We start from the raw sequence: 24,707 nt of genomic DNA, 5'->3' as shown, positions 1-24,707 counted from the left end.
GAAAATTAATTTTCAAACAGAAAACAAACGCATTTTTAACAAATAGTTCAACCCAAAAGATGATTTTTTAATTCAGAAGATTAATTTCTTTAATGGAATAGTTGAATTAAATAAAAAAACAGATGAATTTAAATAAAAAATAAATTTTTGAGATAGCAGTTTAACCTTTAACAAATTATCTAAATTTTTGACAAAATAGGATGACTTTTTAACAGAATAGTGTTATTTTCAACAAAATAATGAAATTGTCAATAAAATAATATTTTCAAAAAAATAATAGATTAATAGCCAAGCACTTTTCAAAAAAATTTTAAACAAAAAGATGAATTCCGAGTTAAAAATAATTTCCATAAAAAATACATGAATTTTCAACAAGCAAAGATCATATTTCAATAATATACTTCAATTTTTATTCTAAAATGCAGTAGTTATTTGGTTAGTTGAAAAAAAATAATTCTCAACAAAAAATACGAATTTTCAACAAAATATTTGAAACCTAAAGAAGATTTTTTAATCCAGGAGATTAATTATTTTTAATGAAATAGTTAAATTTTCAACCAAGCAGATTAATTGAAACACAAAAAAATTAATCTTCAACTAATTAGATGAAATTTAACCAGTTAGAAATTTTCTAATTTGTTAATTTATTTAAAAAACATTGTCTTTTCTGTTACAAAAGATGGCTTTTTAACAAAGTACTTAAATTTTCCAGAAAAAAAATTAAATTTTGAACATAATAGATGAATTTTCAACCTAAAAAGATAAATCCCCAATAAAAAAGTGTCATAGTATATATTTGAATAAAAAAGATGAAATATATACAAAAAAATAACTTTAAAACAAAACAGACGAATTTTCAAGAAGAAAAGATTTTTATCTCAAAAAGGAAATGAAAGTTTATCTTAATTGCTGAACGTTCAAGCTAAAAGACAAATTTTCTCTAAAAACATGGAATTTTCTAACAAAAATATGACTTTTCTGCAAATTGTTCATTTTCCACGAAACTCACGCATTTTCACCCAACAAACATGAAATTTAAAATCAAAAAAATTTTGTTTACTAGAAAAGGAGAATTTTTAATTAAAAAGGATCAATTTTTTAAAAAAAGTTAAATTTACATTTTCATTTAAAAAACTAATTTTAATTCCAAAATAATCTTTTCAAAAAAACAGTTAAATTTTCAACCAGACATAAGTCTTCATTAAAAAAAAATAACAATGGAGTTTAACTGTTAACGAACTAGTTGAATTATCAATTTAAAAAGATAATTTTTTACAAAGTAGTTACAATTTTAACCGAACAGATGAAATGTCAACTGAAAACATAAATCTTAAAGAAAAAAAAATTATTTCTTAACAATATGATGCAAGCAAACCTTTCAAACCAAATAGTTTAATAATAAAGCAAAGAAGAATAATTTTTGGTCAAGTTGAGTTTTCATTTAAAAAATTATATATTTTTTCAAAACAGATGAATTTTTTGATCAAAGACATAAATTTGGAAAAATAGTCGCATTTTCTGTTAAAAAACATTTCAGTTGACTTTTCATGATCAAAATATGAATCTTTAAACAAGAAATAAGTTTTTAAGAAAAAAATTGAATTTTTAGTCCAGAATTTTTAGCCAAAAAAGATTACAGTTGGCTTTTCTATATCAAAATTTGAATTAAAAAAAAAAATTAGTTTCTACGAAAAAAGTTAATTTTTCAATCCAAAAAGACGAATTTTTTTACCAAAAAGAATTAATTTTTCAACAAAGTTATTGAATTCTCGAACAAATAGTTGCAATTTTTATTCTATTTGAAAAGTATGATACTTGTACTAAAACAGATGAATTCTTAATAATATAAAGGAATCTGTATTGTCATCAGAGCTAGTTACTAACGATCAGTGTAGATTTCATTCCACCATTTGTGAAAATAGAAATTAAAACTATTGATCTGGTTAACTATTCAAATAACAGAAAATATTCAACTTAATTTCTGACAAGATGGATATATATTTTTTTTATTAAATTTTTCTGCTAAAAGGTCTTCTCACTTCGATCCACTGGGGATCGAACCACAAAACTTACGATTTCCGGTCGGGTGCGTTCCCATTAAGTTATCAGAAATATCGAAAAAAGAATTTTTTTCAGCGAGGAAAATAAATCTATAAATGCTCCAGGGTTTCAACGAAACGTGCCAAGCTTTTTAGGGATTAAAAAGGAGTGTCTTGGAAATAAAAAAAAACTGATAACTTTTTTTTAACACACCCTTACCCCCACCCTTACAGTTCCTTGATTATAACCCAAAAAAAAACCATTTTTAAAATAATATTATTACTTTTCAGGAATTTCTGTCGTCTTTTCCAAAAAAATAATCACTAATGGACAATTTGAATATTCCCATGACCTTTTAAATACTGGTTAATTGTTTAAGCAAATTAAAATTAATGTAACAATTATTTATTCTCAAAAAATAAAAAACAATCGTATTTTCAGAGTGAAATGTCATATTCGGTCATTGTTAAAAAAAAGATCTTCTCACTTCGTCTCTCTGGGAATCGAACCAGAGTGTGTTTCTGAAAAAAGATTCTTCTTTAGATCTCTTAAATAGCTTAATGGGAAACCACCCACCCAGCAATCGTCAGTTCTGTGATTCAAATCACAGTGAAGGGAAGTGCGAAGATCTTTTTTGGAAAAATTTAATTTATAAAAATTTTTAATTTATTTTGTATCTTGTCAGAAAGGACGTTAAATATTTTCTGTTATTTGAAGAGTTAACTTAATCGATAGTTCTAATTTCTATTTTTATAACTTGTGTAATGATATCTACACTGATCGACAGAAACTAGCTCTGATGATAATACTGATTCCTTTAAATTACTAGTATCATAAATGTGACACCTGGCTTGAAATATCTGTATTTCTGAAAAAAGATTCTTCTTTCGATCTCTCTAATATCTAAATGGGAGAGCACCCGCCCAGCAATCGAAAGTTCTGTAATTAAAATTTCAGTGAAGCGAAGTGAGAAGATCTTTTTTCAGAATAATTTTATTTAAACAATTTAAAAAAATTATTTTTGTCTTGTCAGAAAGGAGGCTACAAATTTTCTGTTATTTGAAGAATTAACTTGATTGATAGTTTTGATTTCTATTTTCATAGCTTGTGTAATGACATCTACAGTGATCGGCAGGAACTAGCTCTGATGATAATACTGATTCCTTTAAATTACTAGTATCATAAATGTGACACCTGGCTTGAAATATCCTGTATTTCTGAAAAAAGATTCTTCTTTCGATCTCTCTAATATCTAAATCGGAAAGCACACGCCCAGCAATCGAAAGTTCTGTGATTTAAATTCCAGTGAAGCAAAGTGAGAAGATATCTTTTTAGAAAAATTTTATTTAAACAATTTAAAAAAATTATTTTTGTCTTGTCAGAAAGGAGGCTACAAATTTTCTGTTATTTGAAGAATTAATTTGATTGATAGTTTTGACTTCTATTTTCATAGCTTGTGTAATGACATATACAGTGATCGACAGGAACTAGCTCTGATGATAATACTGATTCCTTTAAATTACTCGTATCATAAATGTGACACCTGGCTTGAAATATCCTGTATTTCTGAAAAAAGATTCTTCTTTCGATCTCTCTAATATCTAAATGGGAGAGCACCCACCCAGCAATCGAAAGTTCTGTAATTAAAATTTCAGTGAAGCGAAGTGAGAAGATCTTTTTTCAGAATAATTTTATTTAAACAATTTAAAAAAATTATTTTTGTCTTGTCAGAAAGGAGGCTACAAATTTTCTGTTATTTGAAGAATTAACTTGATTGATAGTTTTGATTTCTATTTTCATAGCTTGTGTAATGAAATCTACAGTGATCGACAGGAACTAGCTCTGATGATAATACTGATTCCTTTAAATTACTCGTATCATAAATGTGACACCTGTCTTGAATTATCCTGTATTTCTGAAGAAAGATTTTGCTTTCGATCCCTCTATTAGCTTAGGGCCGTACTTAAATTACATAACGCACTATGGTAACAAAGTATTTATAATGGCAAAGTACACGACCGGCAATCGGAAGTGCTGTGGTTCGATTCCCAGTGAAGCGAAGTGAGAAGATCTTCTTTCATAATAATTTAGTTTGAAATTTTTTTTAACATTAATTTTTGTTTCTTCCCCTACCCCTGTTACCATAGTTTTTAGTACACAAAAAATTGGTAAAGTAGTTTATGGATGGCCCCTTAAAAATCAGATGAGAATTTAAAGAGCGACACGGGGTCAGCGATATGTCATACGTTCCCTCCTACCATGTGCGTACGCGAAAAGCTCATTTTATATATAAAGCTTTGACCATTTCTCGCTTGAGTACACACTCGCTCCGCGGCACGTCGAGGCGATAGTTGCGCTCGATATTAACGCGAGGACTCGTATCGTGGTAAAATTGCCGGAAGAGTCGCGGAAAAGGAGGATCGATTCCAGTGTATCGCGATAGTCTACCAAGAACAAAAGGGCAGTACAGATGAGTCGCGAGAAACGAGCTCAAATTCTCGCGGGGTTTTACCAAATCGGCCGGACAATTTGGAAAAAGTGAACAAAAAAGAAGGGGGTGAAAAAGTTCAAAAGTTCACCCTAGTATTATATCTATTATTATAGTTATTTATATTTTCAAAAAGCCATCCCTATTCTAAGTCGAAATATTGTGATTTAAAGACTGTGATATTTTTCCTGATAAGATGTCATCGCAGAACTACACTGAGTGAGTCTCACCTGTTGCTTCATTTTTTGGTTAAAAAAATCTGAGAACTTAAAAAAAAAATTAATAAGAGTGTTTTTAATCAAAATTTCAAAAGTCTTAAGCTTCATTTCAGTATAATGAGAAGAAAGATTTTTGTTCTGATTTGATTTATGACGCAATAGGTCAAATATGTGTTGTATAATTATATATATATATATATTGTTTTATTACATTATTATATTTTATTATAAAGAAGCGAGAGTTTTTAAATTTCAAAAAAAGACACTTTTATAGACAAAGGAACGTCTCACGAAAGAAATATTCAATTTGGTTAATAAATTAATAAATTTTTGTAATTTAGATTTTTTTAATAATTCCATTTCCTCGGAATGTTTTTTAAATAATTCATGAATAGCTTTAAATGACATTATACGACAATATTTCTATTTATGATTTCTGGCATTAAAGCATAAAAGCAAGCACATTTTCCACGCCAATTGCGTCATGAGAATCGTATAAAGGACGACTATATAGCTAAAATATATATTCACGTGATAGGTACATATATCATCCACGTGAAAAAAATAATTTCGCAATTCAGCACCTTTTAAATAATTTTAAAAAATAATTATTATATTGTTTTATGAAGTGGTATTATTTTTTATTACAAACAAAAATGTCTTTTTTTAATTTCAAAGCAAAAAGAAACCTCCGAAAAAAAGTCTTTCAAAAGTTATACTCAATCTGTTTAATAAATTAAGAAATTTGAATTTCAACTGTAATATTTTTAATATTTCTAATGTCACGCATTAAATCATAAAAGCATGCAAATTTTGCACGCCAACGTGATGAGAATCATGTAAAGGACTATAGAGCTAAAGGAAGAATTTTTTCTTAATTAAATTTGAAGGGTGTCGGTACAGAACTAGATAAAAAATCTTTTATTTTGTCGAACATTAATCTTATTGGTTGAAAATTTATCCTTTTTGGATAAAATTTTAACTGTTTGGTTTGAAATTAAGGTGGTTTAGTTCAGGAATTAAAAATTATGTAGAAAATTAAACCATTGGATTGAAAATTAACTTTTTTGTTGAAAAATCATATTTTTGCTTTAAATTGATCTATTCGGTAAAAAATCAATTTATGAATAAAATTATTCAATTAAATTTGAAATTTTAAAGCAAGCCGATTAATCTAGATAAAAAAATGAATTTTCAAGAAAGTATTTCAACTTTGAATGACATTGCTTCCTTTTCTTTACCAAAAAAGACGACTTGTCAACAAAATAGTGGCATTTTCAACAAAATAATGAAATTTTAAACAATATATCTCAACCAAGAAGATGATTTTTTAATGAAGCAGTTTAATTTTGTTAATGGAATAGTTCAATTTTTAACCAAGAAAATGTATCTAGACCCAAAAAAATGAATTTTCAACAAAATAGTAGCATTTTCAATCAAATAATAAAATTTCCAATCAAATATTACAATGTTTGAACAAACAAGATGAATTTCGATCAAAAAATAGTTTTTTAACAAAATAAGTAAAATGCCAACTAGAAAAGATAATATTTTAATACAATAAATCAATTTTTATTCAAAAATGGAATAGCTATGTTGATAGTTAAAAAATCAATTCTCAACGAAAAACAAATAATTTTTAAACAAAATAGTTTAAACCAAATGATGATATTTTAATCTAGAAGATTAATTTAAAAAAGTGGAATAGTTAAATGTTCAGCCAAGCAGATGAATCTAGGTGCAAAAAAATATAAAAAATCCAACTTATAATCAATTATAGTTAATTTTTTTACAAAAAATATTAGTTTTAAGCAAAATAAGACTTTTAACAAAATAATAAAACTTATGAAAAATACTCAAATAAAAAATAGATAAAAAATAGATAAAAAAATAGATAATTTTTAAAATAGCGGAAAAGCATTATGTAAAATCGAAGTAATTATTTATAGATAAAACAAATGTCCACCACCCAGACAAAGTATTGTTTAATTGCAGCCAACACATTTTTTTTAACAAAATTCATTAATATTTGAGGAAATATATGTGGAAATTGATGATATGAAAGTGAAAATTATCTTTGATGTAACAAATTTAGCGGAATCTGAGAAAATCAACCCCGATTTTGGATATCATAATTTATAGGTTTCCAAAATCGGCTTTAGATATTGATTAAAAACAGGATTTTCAATTTATTGTAAAAATAAAAAAATTACTTCAGAGATATGGGTTATACTGAGTGGCAATAAAAAAGGTCCGATCGAAGCAAATTATTTTGTTCTGAGAAAACATAAATTCATGGTCGCGATAACGCAATGTAACAGAATTTTTTCTTTTTTAAAAATCCGAAAATAATGAGAAAATGTATTACTTTTCTTTATTGCGAGATAATTATTTCAAGGAATAGCAATGATAAAAGGTTGAGAAAAATTATAATTGTCTTAAAATTGTATCTCAAATTTACAATAAATTTTATTTGTTCTAATTATTATATCATAATACGATCTTTTGAAAGAACCCTACTTTAATGTTCACCATTCATTTATCTTCCAAATAAATACAAAAAAAATGAAGACATATGCTGCATATTAAATTTATATATATTATAGGATGTACTTCATATAAAATTATTATATATGTATATCATTATTATATTATTATTCTTAGTAGTAAAATATAATGTATATTATAATAGACATATATATTAGTATTGTGTTTATCGCATTATTGTATTCTTGGTTATTAAAAAAAGCTATTATATTTTAATGTAATGTGTAAAAACCGTTATGCATGTGGATTCTTTTTAAAAATATATTTTCTAGAATCACATAAACGACTATAAAGTTAAAGAATAAAATTACATGTTAGGAACGTAAAATATTACAAATCCACGTGTAAAAAACAAAAGAAATAATTAATATTTTTGTTTTATGGAACTATTGTATCATCATTTAAGATAAGAAACGCATATTTTTAAATAGCAAACCAAAACTACTTTTCTGAAAACAACGGAATATCTCTCAGAACCTTATATTTAATTTGTTTAATAAAACATCATAGATATTAAATTTAATTTTTCTTATTCTATTCCCTCTAAATGTTTCAAACAATTCATAATTATCTCAAAACAAATTTTTACGAGAATGTTCTTATTTTTAATGTCATCCATTAAAACCATAAAAGCCAACACATTTTCCATGCGAATTACGTTATGAGAATCATATAAAGTACTATAACTAAAGATGAATTTATGTGGTAGGTACATTTCTCTTCCACGTGATTCTGAAACATTATCGATTGAATAATGAATACCCGTATTTATTCTCTCAACCTACACTTGTTTTTTCATCAAGATGTAGTGCGAATTGATTTGATTTCTGCAAGGCTACTGATAAATAAAATTTTTCAATTCCGCCTAAAAAAAAACTGTGATAAATTGAACAATTAACTTTTTTTTGTGTCTTTTGTTCTTGTTGTCTTCTCTTATCTCTTAAGTTGATTTGATGAGGAATGATGACAAGATCACTCACCGTGGGTTATTTGTATCGGCGTGAAGATAACGATACATCTATTTAACATGCGTGATGCAAGTGGTCTATTAATATGCAACGGTGCAAATTATCGGCCAAGATAGACGCCACGGAGACACCACTGCTAGACTAAGTGGGTTTTTACATATTATAACTCAGAAGATTATTTATTCGAAAAATTAAAAATCGAAGAAGAATGAAGATTTATTATTGTATTTTGCCTTTTTTTACGCCCGGCGCGAATGCATAATTTTGCGCCCTCCAAACTATAAAAAAAGAAAATAGCACCGTAAAATATTTAAAAAACAATATAAGAATTAGAAATGTTTTAGATGAAATTAAAATCAAATTAAAAATTTTATTTGATGTTCAAAAATCAATGTAATGTGCGGAATTCCTCAAATTATAACCAAGAATCGAACGACCAAATTTAGACAACCAGCATAAAATTTTCCTATTGAAACTTGAAAAAAAGCAGTTAAAACACTTTTTTCTCCTTAAAAAGAAAAGAAAAGAATTTTCCTCCTTGGACAAAAATAAAAAATAGGACAGAAAAATGAGAAGGCAACCAACCAAATCCTCTTCCTTCTCTTTTTTATTTCTTTCGTCTTTTTTATTTTTATTATTATCACAGCACAAGAAAAAAATATCTATTAAAAATAAACTCCAACGTTTCAGCACTCATACTGCACCCTTATCAAAGTAAAAAAAATTGCATTGTTTATTTCAAATTCCCATAGGAACATTTTATGGTTGTCAGAATTCGGTTGTCGGATTTTTGGTTTTATTTTCAGAAATTTTGTACATTAAAAAAAAAGAAATTTAGAGTTGAAACTCAAAATTTCGTTTCATAATCGGTTATAGAATATATATAAATAATTATTTTTAAAATATTACTTTTATATCAGATTGCTACGTGAAACTTAAATTTTTTTGTTACAAAATTTTTCTCAAAGTGGGTGCAGCATTAAAGTAGCGATTTTGCGATAAAGTTGAAATAAAAAAATTATAATTAATCCCTAAAAATTAAAGAAAGTGACGAAACTTTAAAGAAATTTTACTTTATTTAGTGACGACAATTACTACTATTAGAAAAAAAATTTCAGCAAATACTTATCCTAAAATAAAAAATCTTTTTTCAAAAATAAAAAAATCTACTAATTCTTGAGGAACTGCTGTGGTTACCTTTTTTATATTCATGGGAAAAACAACAATATTTACCTGATAACTATCATTTGAGGCTGTTTTTACATCATTTAATTTTTAAATCATAATTTAATCGAAATAAAAAAGAAGCCTTTCAAGAATCAAAAAAATTTCCAAGGGAATAACAAAATTTTATTAAAATTCCTAATAAACTTTACAATGATTTTTTATTCAAAAAGAAATTATTTCAAGAGACTAATATACTGTAAAAGTCAAAACTTTTTTTTAAATGTTCTCAATACATATTCAACATACCTGAAATCTTCAAAAATCGTTTTGATTTTTCTCAAAAATCTTAGGAGAATTATTATTATGTTACTCTAAAATTAGATAAATTTAAAAAATAATAAACAGCATTTGTACTTTGTATAAAAAATTATTTTTCCCCTCAAATTATAATTTGCTTAAAAATTTTGTCTTTCTGCATATAACAATCTTTTTTGGTTGAAAATCGGTCTTCTTAGACAAATTCAACTGCTTTTGACTCAATATAGAAATATTTTTTCTTGAAATGTGAACTATTACAATTTGTATTGTTATTTATTTAATCATTTAGCAACAAAAATGAAGAACCTATAGTTAAAAAAAAATTAACATCGACTTCATAATACACTTTTCGTTGAGAAGTCACAGTGAATTAAATGAGCATTATTTTAATTTAAAATAAGAATAAAAATTGTTATTAAAATTCGCAGCCACTCATATAATAAGTTAAGTTCACCTTTTTTAATGCATTAAAAATTCTAAATAGGACAATTGTTGAATTGTTTGTAAATTTACAAAATTTTGAGAACTGTGTATTGTACGATGTGCAAAAAATTGAATAATTTTTTCCGTTTTTTTTATATAAAATTGTGCACGCTAAATATTTTTCAAATAATTTCGAAATTTGATTTTCCAAAGGCGCAGATGAACCCATTTTTTGTTCTAAAATTTGTCGACGCTACAATTCGGATTCTTGATCTCTGAAATCGATATGTTTGTTCTATTTTGGGAGAGGAATAATCTCATAAAACAAATTTCACAACCGTTTGGCAACGACTCACAAAAATAAATTCAGAGGAAAATTATTTCTAGTTTTGTAACTAAATTTTTAGGACCTTGTATTTTCTTGTTTCTTTTTTTGAGACTTTTGAGAAAATAATTGTAAATAACGGCAAATATTTTTTTTCACTATAAAAGAAAAAGTGAGGTGTACCTTTTGGATGGAAATACATTTTTTTAACTAGTCACAAAAATTAGACTATTTTTTATAAATAAACTTCCTCATATTTTTTTATTTTTGCGTTTTCCAAAAAACTAAATGTTTAAATCTATAAAGTTTTCCTCGAAAGAAGAAAATAAATAGAGCATGTTTCTTCTAAAAGAATATGATAGGAATCAATTTTGATCAGCACTGTAAAAAATTTGAGATTTTTTATTCACTCATTTTTGCGAAAAGTGCCACATTTTTGGTTAAAAATAGAAATTTGGAAATTTTCGAAAATGAATCAGATTAATACCAGAAAAATTATAAAATATTTCCCAAAAGTTAGGAAATTGAATGATTTTGATAAAATGTAATCAATTTATTTTATTAACATTGCGATATTTTTCAAATACAATGTAAATAATTTCATTAATTATTATAGTTAATTAATTAAATATTAGTTATATAATTTCAACAATTTTTGTTTTTTATTTTATAAAGATTGTCTCTAAAAATATTTTTTCTCGCGAAACAAATTTAAATCTTTTACAAGACCTTTATAAAACCCAAAGACATTTGTTATCAGAAAATTTAATAAAAACGCTGCAGAGATGACAAGGCAAAAGTCAAAAGATTATTTTTACTTTCGTATGTCGTATATTTTTTTAATGCCCTTGACGTATCTAGACGGCGCGTCTCATTAGAATCTTTCCGGTGCAATTTAACCTCGAGTGTATGCTTTCCTTGATTTTCTTTAATAATAATTTTTTTATAACTTTTTAATCATTTTTAAATATTTTTTTACTTATAATTTCGCCTTCCATATTGGGGTAGGGTTATATTTGATTTATTACACTACGCATATAATAAAAATCGATTAATGTAATTAGAATCTTCGCTTTGTCTACAAAAGTTAAGCCCCGAACACATAAACTTTTAGATATAGGGGAATAATTGGTTTTTTTGTTAAAATATTGATTACGAATTAAAACATGAAAGAAATTTTATTATTTCATAATTTCGTGAAATCATTATCAATATTTCCTTATTTAATCACCAGCTTTTTTTAAATTAGAAGAAAAAGTATATCAAGTATATTTTAATGCAAAATAAAAATAAATTGCATTCAGTATTTCTAATTTATTCCATTTGTAGATAAGATGAAAAACAATTTTTAAAAAGTTCTTTCATTAAGAGGGTTTTATTCTGAAAATGTGTTAGCAGAAAAAAGACAAATTAGGATAAACTTTTCCTCTAAAGACACCATCTATCCTTTTTTAAACAATGTTATAAATTAAAGGTTTGTACAGTCAAGTTTATTATCATGAAAGCAATAAGTGGATCATTATCCATTATCTTATCAAGTCTTATGCTTAAAAAATCTTTTAATTGTCTAGATAAGATTGCAAAATAATTATTTATTACACTTTAAATCATTACAAAAATTCACGAAGAATATATACGCAAGTCTCTAATTATTAATAAGTTATTTCAATGCAAATAGTAATGAAGATCTCTGTTTATATTTCAATATTTCAAATTGATTTATTAAAATCTAGAAAAATCTAATGAAATCTGCAAAATCATCCTTTTATTATCCAAAATCACGGAAAACCTTATTCGAATAAAAAATTTTGTGTTTTTTTAAACAACCTTGCGTGGTTTAATTTAACAAATTTTACTGTCTGATAAATTATTAAAAATATTATGCGTATTTTAGCATGTTCAACAATTTTAGGTTAGTTTATTGTTTTACATTAGAAATTGATATTTTTAATAAAAAATCATAAAATTTTGAAGATGAAAAATTTATTTTAACAATTTACTTTTTACAGTTTTGTAGCGTGTTTGCCAAAAATTGATGTTTTTGAAAAAAAATTTTTAATGTTTCATAATTTTTCAACGATTTTGCTTGACAAATTTATAATTGTGAATTTATTATGAGATTTGAATAAAGATAAATTAGTACAGTTAATTTTCCATGATTGTATTTCCAGAAAATTACAATTTTTTAAATATTTTTATTTTTACGTTAACAATATATGTTTTTTAGGTCAAAAAATTTTGAACGATAATAAATAGTTGTTTCGACAGAAATCAACTGGTTAAATCTTCAGTAAAAAATAAATTCTTAACAAACAAAAAATTATCAACAAAATAGTGCACGTTTCAACTGCGGAGATCAATTTTCAACAAAATGAAGAATACACAACTAAAAAAATAACTTTTTAACCAAATTGTTAAACTTTAGGAAAAAAGGGTAATTTTTAACCAAATAAGATAAATTTATCAGTGAAAACTGTAATATTTTGATATTTTAACACAAATTTTAATTTTAAATAACAAACAGTTAATGTGAAAAAAATTCAAATTTTTAACAAAATAGTAGAATCCTCAACCGACAAGAGGGATTCTCAACAAAAGAGTTAGATTTTCATCCAAAAAGGAGAATTTTTCAGAAAATCATTTAATTTTTAAAATAAAAAGTTCATTTTCTACTAAATAGTTGAATTTTCTATCAAACGAAATGATTTTTTTACCTGAGAAATCGAATTCTCAATAAAACATATTTATTTAAAACAAACAAAAAAATGATTTTTACCTAAAATTGCTGAATTTTCTACAAAGCAGATTAATTTTGAACCAAATCATTGAACATTCAAAAGACGAGTTTACAAAAAATAACATGAATTTTTATCGAGGCAGTTAAATTTCCAATTGAACGGATCAACTTTTAACCAAAAATAGAATAGTTACATTTTCAATTTAGAAAATTATTTTCTTACTACGAAAAATCCGATTTTCAACAAAGCAGTTAAAATTTTGAATCAGTGATTAATGTTCAACTAAAATCATAATCTCCAACTGGAATACTTAAATATATATAGTTAAAAAATAAATTTTTAACCAAACACGATGATTTTCTAGCAAATAGTTAAATTTGGAAATAAAGAGAGACAGAAGAAAGTTCCGGAAAGTTTTGAACATTTATGTAACCTAATTCGATGCGCAGTAGTATTTATGGCACTCATGGCAGCGCAGTAGATCTATGGCCTTCCTGCTTATAATATCATCGGCGGCTTTATAATTCAAAAACTATACTATTCCGAAATTTTCGGAAATTATCAAAATATATAATAGCACATCTATCTGGCCCATTTGAGTTTCCAGTTTGTTTGAAAAGTGCAATTTTATTAATTTAGAATGTAACTGAGAATAGGGTCTTAGAGCCCTAGCTCAAATAGAATGAACAAAACTGGGTCATTTATTCCAAATAGAAACTCATGTCGACCAGAAAGTGTGTTCTTATTTATTTTAAACCATTTCCCAAAACTTCTGCACAATAAATTCATTTCTTAAATTAGAAATATTTTTAATTTCCTAAAAAAAGCGATGTTATTTAATATCTCGTAAACATAAAACACATTTTTGTCGTAAACCTGATTGGTTGCGATACTGCAGGAATGTAATTTTTAGTGTCTGTTTTCAGTTTGTTAATCTATTGGTAAAGATTTATGAATTTTCTGCACCGTCAATTTTGTATCTCAAAATCTCCAAATAATTAATTTTATTTTATCGTAAAATTTATTTCTACATGTTTCTGAACGTAATTGATAGAAGTGAATAATTAAGTTGTAAATTATTGTTCAATATTGGGAAATAATTATGTTCTTAACATTTTGCTACCACTCTATAATTCCCCAATTTTTTCATTTTTGGAGTGATAAGAAAAATTAAATTACGGGAAAAAATTATTTTTAAAAATTAGCAACAAATTTAGCAACTTCTAAATGATTTTGAAAGATTTAAAAATTAAATTTTTCTAAAGATTTGTGGGAAAATTTTTAATGGTTTAAGTTTATTTTGAAAAGAATAATTTTAATTTTCAAAGGTTTAAAAATAATAGATTTGAAATAATTTTTGTTTGAAAACATTTGTGAAAATCGAGCTTAAAGTTACTCAAATATTTTTAATTTCTACCGAACTTCTAAAAGTCCTAAATATCTTTCAAGGACACTCGAATTTTTCCTAAAATTTTCTAAAATCCAGTCAAATAAATATTTGTTATTAATCTTCTAAATTATTTTTCTAAATATCTGAAATATTCAAAACTATTTTCTAATTTTCTTAAAATTCTGAGGCAATTGTTTAAACAAAAAATTTTTTTTTAATGTTACGAAAAATTCGACCCAGCTGAGGATAATTTTAAAAAATCCATATGTTTTTAATAGATTTAAAATGTTTTAGAACTTGGAAGCATTTCCGAAAAAAAATATTTTTTCTCTCTTTCAAACTTCTGAAAGTCCAAAATATCTTTGAAAAAGGATTGAATTTTTCTAAATATTTTTTAAAATCCTGTAAAATATATTTTTAAAGTTCTAGATTCTTTTTTGTCTGAAGTATTCAGAAATCTTTTCTAATTTTCTTCACATACTTAGGAAAATTTAAAATATTTTAAGACAAATTTGGTATATTTTGAATTACTTTTTATAATTTTAAGAAAAATTCAAATCAGCTAAAAATATTTTTCAGAATTTTAGAGGTTTTAAGTGGATTGAAAATATTGTAAAACTTGGAAGCATTTCTGAAAATTTATCAAATATTTTTTATTTTTTCCAAACTTCTGAAAGTCCGAAATAACTTTTAAAAAGACTTGGATTTTTCATAAAATTTTATCAAAGTCTGTACAAATTATAATTTTCTTTAACCTTCTAGATTCTTTTTTAACACATCTGAAATATGCAAAAATCTTTTCTAACTTTCTTAAAATTCCTAGAAAAATTTAGAAGATTTCAAGGAAATTTTTTGACCTATTGGATGATTTTTTTTAATTTCCGTGAAAATTTGAGTCAGCTAAAAATGTGTTTAAGAATTCATGAGATTTTGAATAGATATAAAATGTTTTAAAATTTGGAAGCATTTTGGAAAATTTATCAAATATGCTTTATTACTTCCCAACTTCTGAAAGTCCGAAATATTTTTTAAAAAGGCTCCAATTTTTCCTATTATTTCGTAAAATCCTGTAAAGTAACATTTTTTTAAAACCTAGATTCTTTCCTAACCCATCTGAAAGATTGAAAAATTTGTTATAATTTTCATAAAATTCATACGAAAATTTAAAAGATTTTAAGGCAAGTTTTTAATATTTTAAATGATTTTTCGAAATATAAAAAAATAGAGTCAGCTAAAAATTGTTTTAGGAATTTAAAAGGTTTTGAATAGATTTGATATATTTTAAAACTTAAAAGTATTTTTGAATATCGAGCCGAAAATAGAAAACATATTTTTAATTTCTTCCAAACTTCTAAAAGTCCGAAATATCTTTTAAAAAGGCTCCAATTTTTTCTTAAATTTTGTTTTAATCCCGTAAACTACATTGTTATAATATTCTAGATTCTTTTTTTACACGTGTCAAATATTCAGAAATCGTTTTTAATTTTCTGTAAATTTCTAGGAAAATTTGGAAGATTTTAGGACAGTTCTTTTACATTTTGAATGAATTTTCGAAATTTTAAGAAAGATTCGAGTCAGCTAAAAATTTCATTTCTTCCTCACTTCTGAAAGTCCGAAAAGTATTTTAAAAAGGCTCGAATTTTTCGTAAAATTTAGTAAAACCCTGTGAAATAATCCAGAAATCTTTTTAAATTTTTTTTTTAATTCCTAGAAAAATTTATAAGATTTTAGGGCAATTTTTTTACATCTTCAATGACGTCTTGCAAACTTCTGAAAGTCTTAAATATTTTTTGAAAAGGCTCGAATTTTTTCTAATATTTTGTAAAATCCTTTAAAATAAAAGTTTTTGAAAACCTAGATTGTTTTATGACACGCTTAAAATATTCAAAAATTCGTTCTAATTTTCTTATAAAGCATAGGAAAATTAAAAATATTTTAAGGCATGTTATTAACATTTTAAATGATATTTAAAAATCAAAAAATAGTTCGAGTCAGCTAAAAATAGTTTTACGAATTTAAAAGGTTTTGAATAGATTTAAAATGTTTTAGAACTTGAAAGCATTCCTGAAAAATCAAATATTTGTTATTTTTTCTTCACTTCTAAAAGTCCGAAATTTGTTTTAAAAAGGCTTGAAGTTTTACTTACATTTTGTAAAATCCTATGAAATCATTTTTTTATTCTTATAGATTCTTCTTCGACGCATCTCAAATATTCCGAAATCGTTTTTAATTTCCTTAAAATTCCTACGAAAATATAAAAGATTTTAGAGCAATTTTTTTACATCTTCAATGATTTCTTTTAAACGTCTGAAAGTCCGAAATATATTTTAAAAAGGCTCGATTTTTTCCTAACATTTTTTTAAAATGCTCTAAAATACAATTTTAGATTATTCTAGATTCTTTTTTAACACACCTGAAATATTCAGAAATCGTTTTTAAGTTTCTTAAAATTCCTAGGAAACCTTGGAAGATTTTAGGGCAATTTTTTAACATTTTGAATGAATTTTCGAAATTTCCAGAAAACTTCAAGTTAGCTACAAATATTTTTGGGAATTTAAAAGGTTTTGGGTGGATTTAAGATATTTTATAACTTGGAAGCATTTTCGAAAAATAAAATATTTTTTATTTTTTCCTGACTTCTAAAAATCCGAAATGTCTTTTAAAAAGGCTCGAATGTTTCATAACATTTTTTGAAATTCTGCAAAATAAATTCTACTTTTTAATCTTCTAGATTTTTTTACGCGTCAATAATATTTACAAATCTTCCCTAATTTTCTTAAAATCGTAGGAAATTTTCGAAGATTTTAGGGCAATTTTTTTACATTTTTAATCATGTCTTCCATACTTCTGAAAGCCCGAAATATTTTTTAAAAAGGCTTGAATTTTTCCTAATTTCTTGCCAAATCCTGTAAACTAAAAGTTTTTTGAAACCTAAATTCTTTTTTGACACGTCTGAAATATTCAAATTTTTTTCCTAATTTTCTTGAAATGCTTAGGGCAATTAGGAAGATTTTAAGGCACGTTTTTAACATTTTGCACAATTTTTCAAAAATTCGAATCAGCTGAAAACAGTTTTAAGAATTTAAAAGGTTCTGAATAGATTACAAATATTTCCGAGAATTCAGCCTAAAATTGATCAAATATTTATTCCAAACTTCTAAAAGTCCTAAATATCTTTTAAAAAGGCTCGAATTTTTCCTAACATTCTTTAAAATCCTCTAAAAAACATTTTTGAAATCTTCTGGAATGTTCTTTTTTTGACACATCTAAAATATTAAAAAATCATTTCTAATTTTCCTAAAATTTATAGAAAAATTTGGAATAATTTTTCGAGATTTGAAGAAAAATTGAAGTCAACTAAATAAATTTTCAGCAATTAAAGAAGTTTTGAGCAGTTTTAAAATTCTTTAAAACATGAGAGCATTTTCGAAAATTTATCTCAAGAATATTATAGAACTTATATTTATACATATTTAAAAACAAACTGATAATAATTCTTTTTTGTAAGAAATTTCAATATTTGTGTTGCTAAACAAATATTAAATGTATTTAAAAAGCGTCTTGTATGTTTTTAAACACAATTAAAATTTTTTACGTAACTGTGGTTCAATATTGTAATTTTTATGGTTCATTAATAAAAATAATAATAATATTAACTACTTAGAAAGTTAAGTGTTTAAAATATTTTTTCGCTTCACGACAAGTGTTGGCAGGAAGTCTTGTATCAATTGTGGTTTAAGGCGTTGAAGCACTGAAGCACGTGCATAATGCGCCTACGTACATTCTAGATAACTTGATTATCTGTCCAAAATATCTTAACATAAAAAAAATAATAAAAAATATAAAAATAAAAAATAAACTAATCAATAGTTATTCACAGTTTTACAATTCCACTTTTTACTGATACCAATAACTTAAGGCACAATAAAAAAAAATCGATTTCAGTTATAACATGTATAACTCACCCCAATTTCTTGATATGAGTTTAATTGCTTTCGGTTATTAATTTTTATTACACTACTGGCTTATTCATCAGCACAGGAACTCAAACCTGTTACTAATAATTATTCACCGAACAATTTAGGGTCTAAGTCATTTTTAATCAGAAAATAACAGACCATTTGTTATTAAAAAATAACAGATTAATTTAGTGGAACGAAGTATACCTAATCGTTCGCAAGAGTCTGGCAGTAGAGTCACTTAATTTTATTTTTGATGCAGAAAATAGGTGAACTTGAAGATAGATGAAGTTGTGCCAATAAAATTGTATAAATAAAATTTTCTATTTCGAAAAATATTTCAGTTGTTGACAATTTTCTTTAGTTAAGAATTCATTTCTAAATAATATTTTTTCATTATTATTTTATATTACTTGAGGGTTGAAAAAAAATTACGATTTGTTTATTTTTTGTAGAACTTTTTCATTTTTGACCCACTCCTCTCTCATGTGACAATTTTTGACATTTCCGTGATAATTTTGTTAATTAATTTAGTTAATTTAAATTTTTTTAGTCAACTTCTTCCGACATTTTTTTTGTTTGAGAACATTTTGAAAATTAACTTACCTTCATAGATTAAGTCCGTTCGAGTCGTTTTCCCTTAAGCTACTATAGATATCGAAACAAGAATTCTTTTTCAGAAATGCACACATTATTATTTCAAAAATTTGAGCACATAACACCTGAAAAAATAATGCATGTATTTATTAAAAAGGATTCCACTTTCGATCTCTTTAGTAGCTTAAGGGAAAAGCACCCGACCGGCAATCGAAAATTCTGTGGTTCGATTCCCAGAGAAGCAAAGGGGAAAATCTTATTTCAGGAAAAATTAAATTTAAAAAAAAAAATTTTATTTATACCTCGCTCTGCTCTGAAAGACGTTAAGAATTTATGTTATTATCCGATGATAATAAAGATTCCTTGATCAATTTGAACACGTAACACCTGGCAAAAAATTCTTGTATTTATAAAAACAAATTCTTGTTACGATCTCTCTAGTAGCTTAAGGGAAGAGCACCCGACCGGTATTTTTTTTAACTCTCCCATTATATTTTGGATTCAGAATTAGTCCTTTGGTTAAAAATTCAACTAATTTATTGACAATGCAATTATTTTATGGCAAATTATACTATTTTGTTCAATTTCAAACTTTTGTTAAAAAATTCAGTTTAAAAGTTAACTTTCATTGTTAAATGTTAAATATTTTTTATTGAAAAGTCTACTAACATATTTTTGGTGTAGAATTCATCAATTCTGGTTAAAAATTCTACTATTTGTTTAAAAATTTAATTAATTTGTTGAAATTCAACTGTCTTCTTAGAAAATCAGCTTTGTTAGTCAAAAGTTTATTCTGTTTATTTGAAAAGTCCACTATTATATTTTGGGTTCGGAATTAATCTTTTTGGTTATATTTGAACTGATTTGTTAAAAATTTAATTATTTTGTTGCAAATTCTACTATTATGTTCAAAGTCATATTATTTATTGTTAAAAATTCAACTCCTTTGTTAAACACTTCTCTTTTGGGATGGAAAATTAGTTTTTGAGGATTCAAAAATTCATCCCTTCGGTTGAAAATTCCTCTTTTATTGTTTAAAATTCATCTCTCATGGCTAAGTGTCAATTATTTTTAATTGAAAGGTCTGCTATTATATTTTTGGCTCTGAATTAATCTCTTTTGATTTAAAATTCCACTGTTTGGTTGAAAATGTAATTATTTTGTTAAAAATTCAAATATTTTCTGAAAAATGATCTTTTTTGTTTAAAAGTTCATTCTTTTTAATTAAAAAGTCTACTATTGTATTTTGAGTTCGATATTAATCCCTTTTGGTTGGGTGACAACTATTTTTTTTATTTGAATTTTTTCAGTTTTTGATTCAAAATTCGTTTTATTTTTGCTTGAAAAATAATGCATGAAATGAAAACTTACCTATTCCATTCTTTGTTGAAGATTTTTGCATTATAATTAAAAAATTCAACTGTTTTTCAAAAAATTATCTCTTTGCTTAAAAATTAATCTATTTTACTGAAATTTTTTTCTTTTTGTTCTGAGAATTTATATTTTGAAATTGATCTTTTTAGTTGAAACTTAATGTTTTTGTTGGTTCAGAATTAATATTTTTTGTTTTTAAAAAATCACCAATTGGTTTATAGTTGAACCTCTTCGTAGAAAATTGATTTTTTTTGTTCTTGAAAATGTGGTTAAAATTTGAAAATTTGGATTGAAAATGCATCTGCTTAGTAGAAAATTTCTATTTTGGGCTGGAAAATTTAAAAAAATTGGTAGAAAATTAAACTGTTCGCCTTGCAGTTTACTTTTTTCTTGAAAATTCATATTTTTAGTTCAAAAATCAACTACTTGGTTTAAAGTTAAATTACTTTGTAGAAAATTCTTTTTTTTGACTTGTATTTAAAATTAAAAATGGAATATTGCGGTTGAAAATTTAACTGTTTTGTAGAAAATTTCTATTTTCGGCTGAAAGTACAAAATTAATCTTCTTGGTTAAAAAATCAACTCAATCGTTAAAATTTAAATCTTAGTTTGAGTCTCGAACTCTTTTCCTAAAAATTCTTTTGTTTTGTTGAAGATTCATAATTTTAATTGTAAATAAATTACTTTGGTTCAATATTGAACTATTTTACTACAATTAAGTTTTTTTTTGTTTTGGTTGAAAATTAATTTTCGTTTAAGTTTTCTCCTTCAATGAAAATGTAATTGCATTTTTGTTGGAAAATTGATATTTTTAATTAAAAATTTGACGTTTTCAGTTTAAAAAATGCAGGTACTTTCTTAAAAATTCGGGTTTTTTAAAAGAAAAATAATCTCCTTCTTTGAAAATTCTTCCTTCTTGTTTAGAAAAGCAACAGCTTGTTTAAAATTAATCTTTTTTGGTTGAAAATTAGTTTTTTAGTAAAATTCAACTCCTTTTTATTTAAAATTAAAATCTTTTTTGTTTTTTTGTTGAAATACTATTACATATTTTGTCGATAAATCAGTTTTTGATTAAAAAATCGATTACTTAGTTTAAGGTTAAACTACTTTTGAAAAAATTCATTTTTGTTGTTAAAATTTATTTATAAATTTGAAAATTTGGGTGAAAAATTTAACTGTTTACCAGGCAATTCATATTTTTCTTAAAAATTTCACAATTTGGTAGAAAATTAAACTATTTGGTTTTAAATTATTTGTTTTGTTGAAAAATTGATATTTTTTGTTCAAAATTCAACTGCTGTAATCGAAAATTAAGCTATTTGCATAAAAATTAAAATATTTATTTGAAAATTCAATTCTTTTGTTGAAAGCTCGTTTTTTGGTGCAAACTTTTTTAGTCTTGATAGGTCTGTATTAAAATTTCGGTTAAAAATTCGGTCTTTATAAGTCGAAAATAACTAGTTAGAAAAATTGATTTTTGTTGTTGAAAATTAGTTTTTTAAACCAAAAATGGAAAGAGACCATTTTTTGCTTCGATCGAAAATTTTTACTTTTTTCTGATTTACAATATAAAAATTTGTTAATTGAGTCAACGAGAAAGGAGAATAATATTGAATGATATTTGCCAGAAATTGTATTAACAATGTCAGAAAAATTCGAATTCATGAAATAAAAGAGAAAGTTTGAAAATGCCTTAAAAATAAATAAAAGGAGAGTGGTCCTAAGTCGGCACAGTACGATTTTTTGTCGAAAACAGAGGATAAGCATGGTTTAAGGGTGCCTTAATATCACTGGTATAATATAAACTGAAGAAGTCTATTTTTTCTATTTATCAAAATGATGGTCCTAAGGTGGCACCCTCTGCGGTCCTGAGTCGGCACATAATTTTTTCCACTTAAATACAAGAAAAAGGGTAGGCTATATGTGTTTTAGGAGTAAATGGAGCCTTCTGGATGGCTTCGAGGATTGACGTCCTTGTATTTGCAACATGCAGTAGAAACAAAAACAAACTTAAAAACAATAAGAGACGAGTGATATGAAATTGAAATACAAAAAATAAAATAACACGCAAATAACAAAAACATAAGTGCCGACTCAGGGCCATCACCTTTGTGCCGGCTCAGGACATTAAACAAATCTGAATCAAAAATCCACATTATTAGACGAAAGTACACAGAATACACAAGCCAAGGCACTTAATCGATTGATTTTTTGATAATATTTAATAATATTATATTTGTCATTGTAAATTACGTCCATGTTATCCGACAACATTTTTAAGCCGACATGCGCGCCATCTCTCTGAAACGCGAGGATGCTGGCTTATCCCACGGTGCCGACTTAGGACCACGCTACACTCTACCCATTTATTTAAAAAGAATTTCAAAGATTTCAAGGCAACTTGTATGATTTTAAAATATTTCACGGAACTTCAAAGATTGTCATTTAATTAATTTTATTAAATAAGTGCACCATTTTTTACTTTAGGAATTTATCAATATTTTTGTAAACCGAATTAAAAATATTGATAACTTTTCAACAAATCATCTTGGACTGAATTTGGTGTCTTGTTTGAATTATTTATACAGAATACTAAACCCCTTTCCCCAAACTATTATCGAGTCTTAAAAGATTTATAAAACTTTGGTTGCCGTCCAAGATTCAAGGACTTTCTCTACACACTTTCTAGAAACACAATTTCTTTCCATTTGCATCAGAAAAATTACCATTGTAAAAATTTAGAGAATGAGCAACTTCCTACATCAGAGTTTCACGTGATATTGAATCTTATCCCCACAACACACAATATTGTAGAAATATTATCAGAATATTTATTTTAAATATTTGCATTATTGTAAATGAATATTGCTGCAACGATCGAGAAACATTTAAATGTACAACTCAGGCAAAATTAGTCAAGGATCCTAGTGGGCACAAAATTTGGCGACGTCTTTACGAAATCGTTACGACATCTTTACGAAATATTTACGACATCTTTACGACGTTGTTACGACATTGTTACGACATCTTTACGACATCCTAAGTCCATGTCATTTCGGTGTCTTTGCGATATCGTAAAGACATCGTCATATCATACGACTTATTTAAGATATCGTAAAGACACCTTAACGACATGGACATAGGATGTCGTAAAGTTGTCTTGAAGATGTCGTAACGATGTCTTAAAGACATCGTCAAACTTTGTGCCCACTAGGATATTTCTGCAACATCTTGTTCAAATATTGGCGCGCAATGCTGCTGAAACATTAACTAAGATATTGATGGAATATATGCATTAAATTTTATCAAAATAAATTCTTCAAAGTGTCTTTCTAAAGTTATTTTTTGCTTATATTATATTTAATTAATGCTATACCTATCATTAATTTATAAGACCTTTCTTTAAATTAACTAAGAGAAAAACACGTATTTATATCTTAATTTGTAAATTTATTTAAATATAAATTAAAATTAGCAATACTTTTTGTTCGATGGCAGAAGAAATTATTTTTCTGAACTTATCTACTCTTACGAGACGCAAATTTTCCTAAAAATATTCTGTTCAACGGCTACTGTGATTCAGGATTACATGAGCCATTTATTTTAAATCTTGGCACTCTTCTTCTTGATACCAATAAAATAATTACTAGTAATATTAAAAAATATATTTCATGAGATAGCCTAAACCGATTAAAATGGTGAGTTTGTATTGTCGTATAGTCTATAAAAAAATCAATAAAAAATTATCGCTATAAATATGAGGCTAAGTAGCCTAGATTTATCATGTAAGAAACAAAAGATTGGATTTGACAAACGGAGGATAAATTAATTAACTTTTTGGCTTGTCTGCATGCAAATTCTGATATACTGATATACTGATATACTATACTGTAAAAAACGAAATTTTTTTGAAGAATATTTTCTCCATTGTAGACAGGTTATAAACCGATTAAGGGCATGTGACACAGCTAAATTCCTATATTACCGACCTCACTTTTTCAGTTGACTGAATGTTTTTTTGAACCTAAGAACTTTTTTGGTAAGTAAAATATCGAGCTGAAACTTTGGAAAATGTATTAGAGTACAATAAAATACGTTTAGGTACTGCATTTTGGTAGGAACTTCACTGAAAATTATTTCATCTTTTTTCTGAAC

The 24,707-nt window shown here is 25.5% G+C and overlaps 1 protein-coding gene across 1 annotated transcript in view; it reads left to right on the top strand.

Moving 5' to 3' along the window:
* Positions 1-4,378: 4,378 nt before the first annotated feature.
* LOC117178858 (facilitated trehalose transporter Tret1-like) overlaps positions 4,379-24,707 on the top strand; it is a 45,558-nt gene continuing 25,229 nt past the window's right edge. The window contains exon 1 of the mRNA XM_033370366.1: positions 4,379-4,747. Coding sequence (XP_033226257.1) covers positions 4,725-4,747 — 23 coding nt within the window. The 5' untranslated portion in view covers positions 4,379-4,724. The remainder of the gene's footprint in view (positions 4,748-24,707) is intronic.

The sequence above is a fragment of the Belonocnema kinseyi genome, chromosome 8, assembly GCF_010883055.1.
Source record: "Belonocnema kinseyi isolate 2016_QV_RU_SX_M_011 chromosome 8, B_treatae_v1, whole genome shotgun sequence".
In the NCBI taxonomy this organism is placed as follows: Eukaryota; Metazoa; Arthropoda; class Insecta; order Hymenoptera; family Cynipidae; genus Belonocnema; species Belonocnema kinseyi.
The sequence above is the reverse complement of the archived record's forward strand: the minus strand, read 5'-3'. Positions and strand labels throughout refer to the sequence as shown.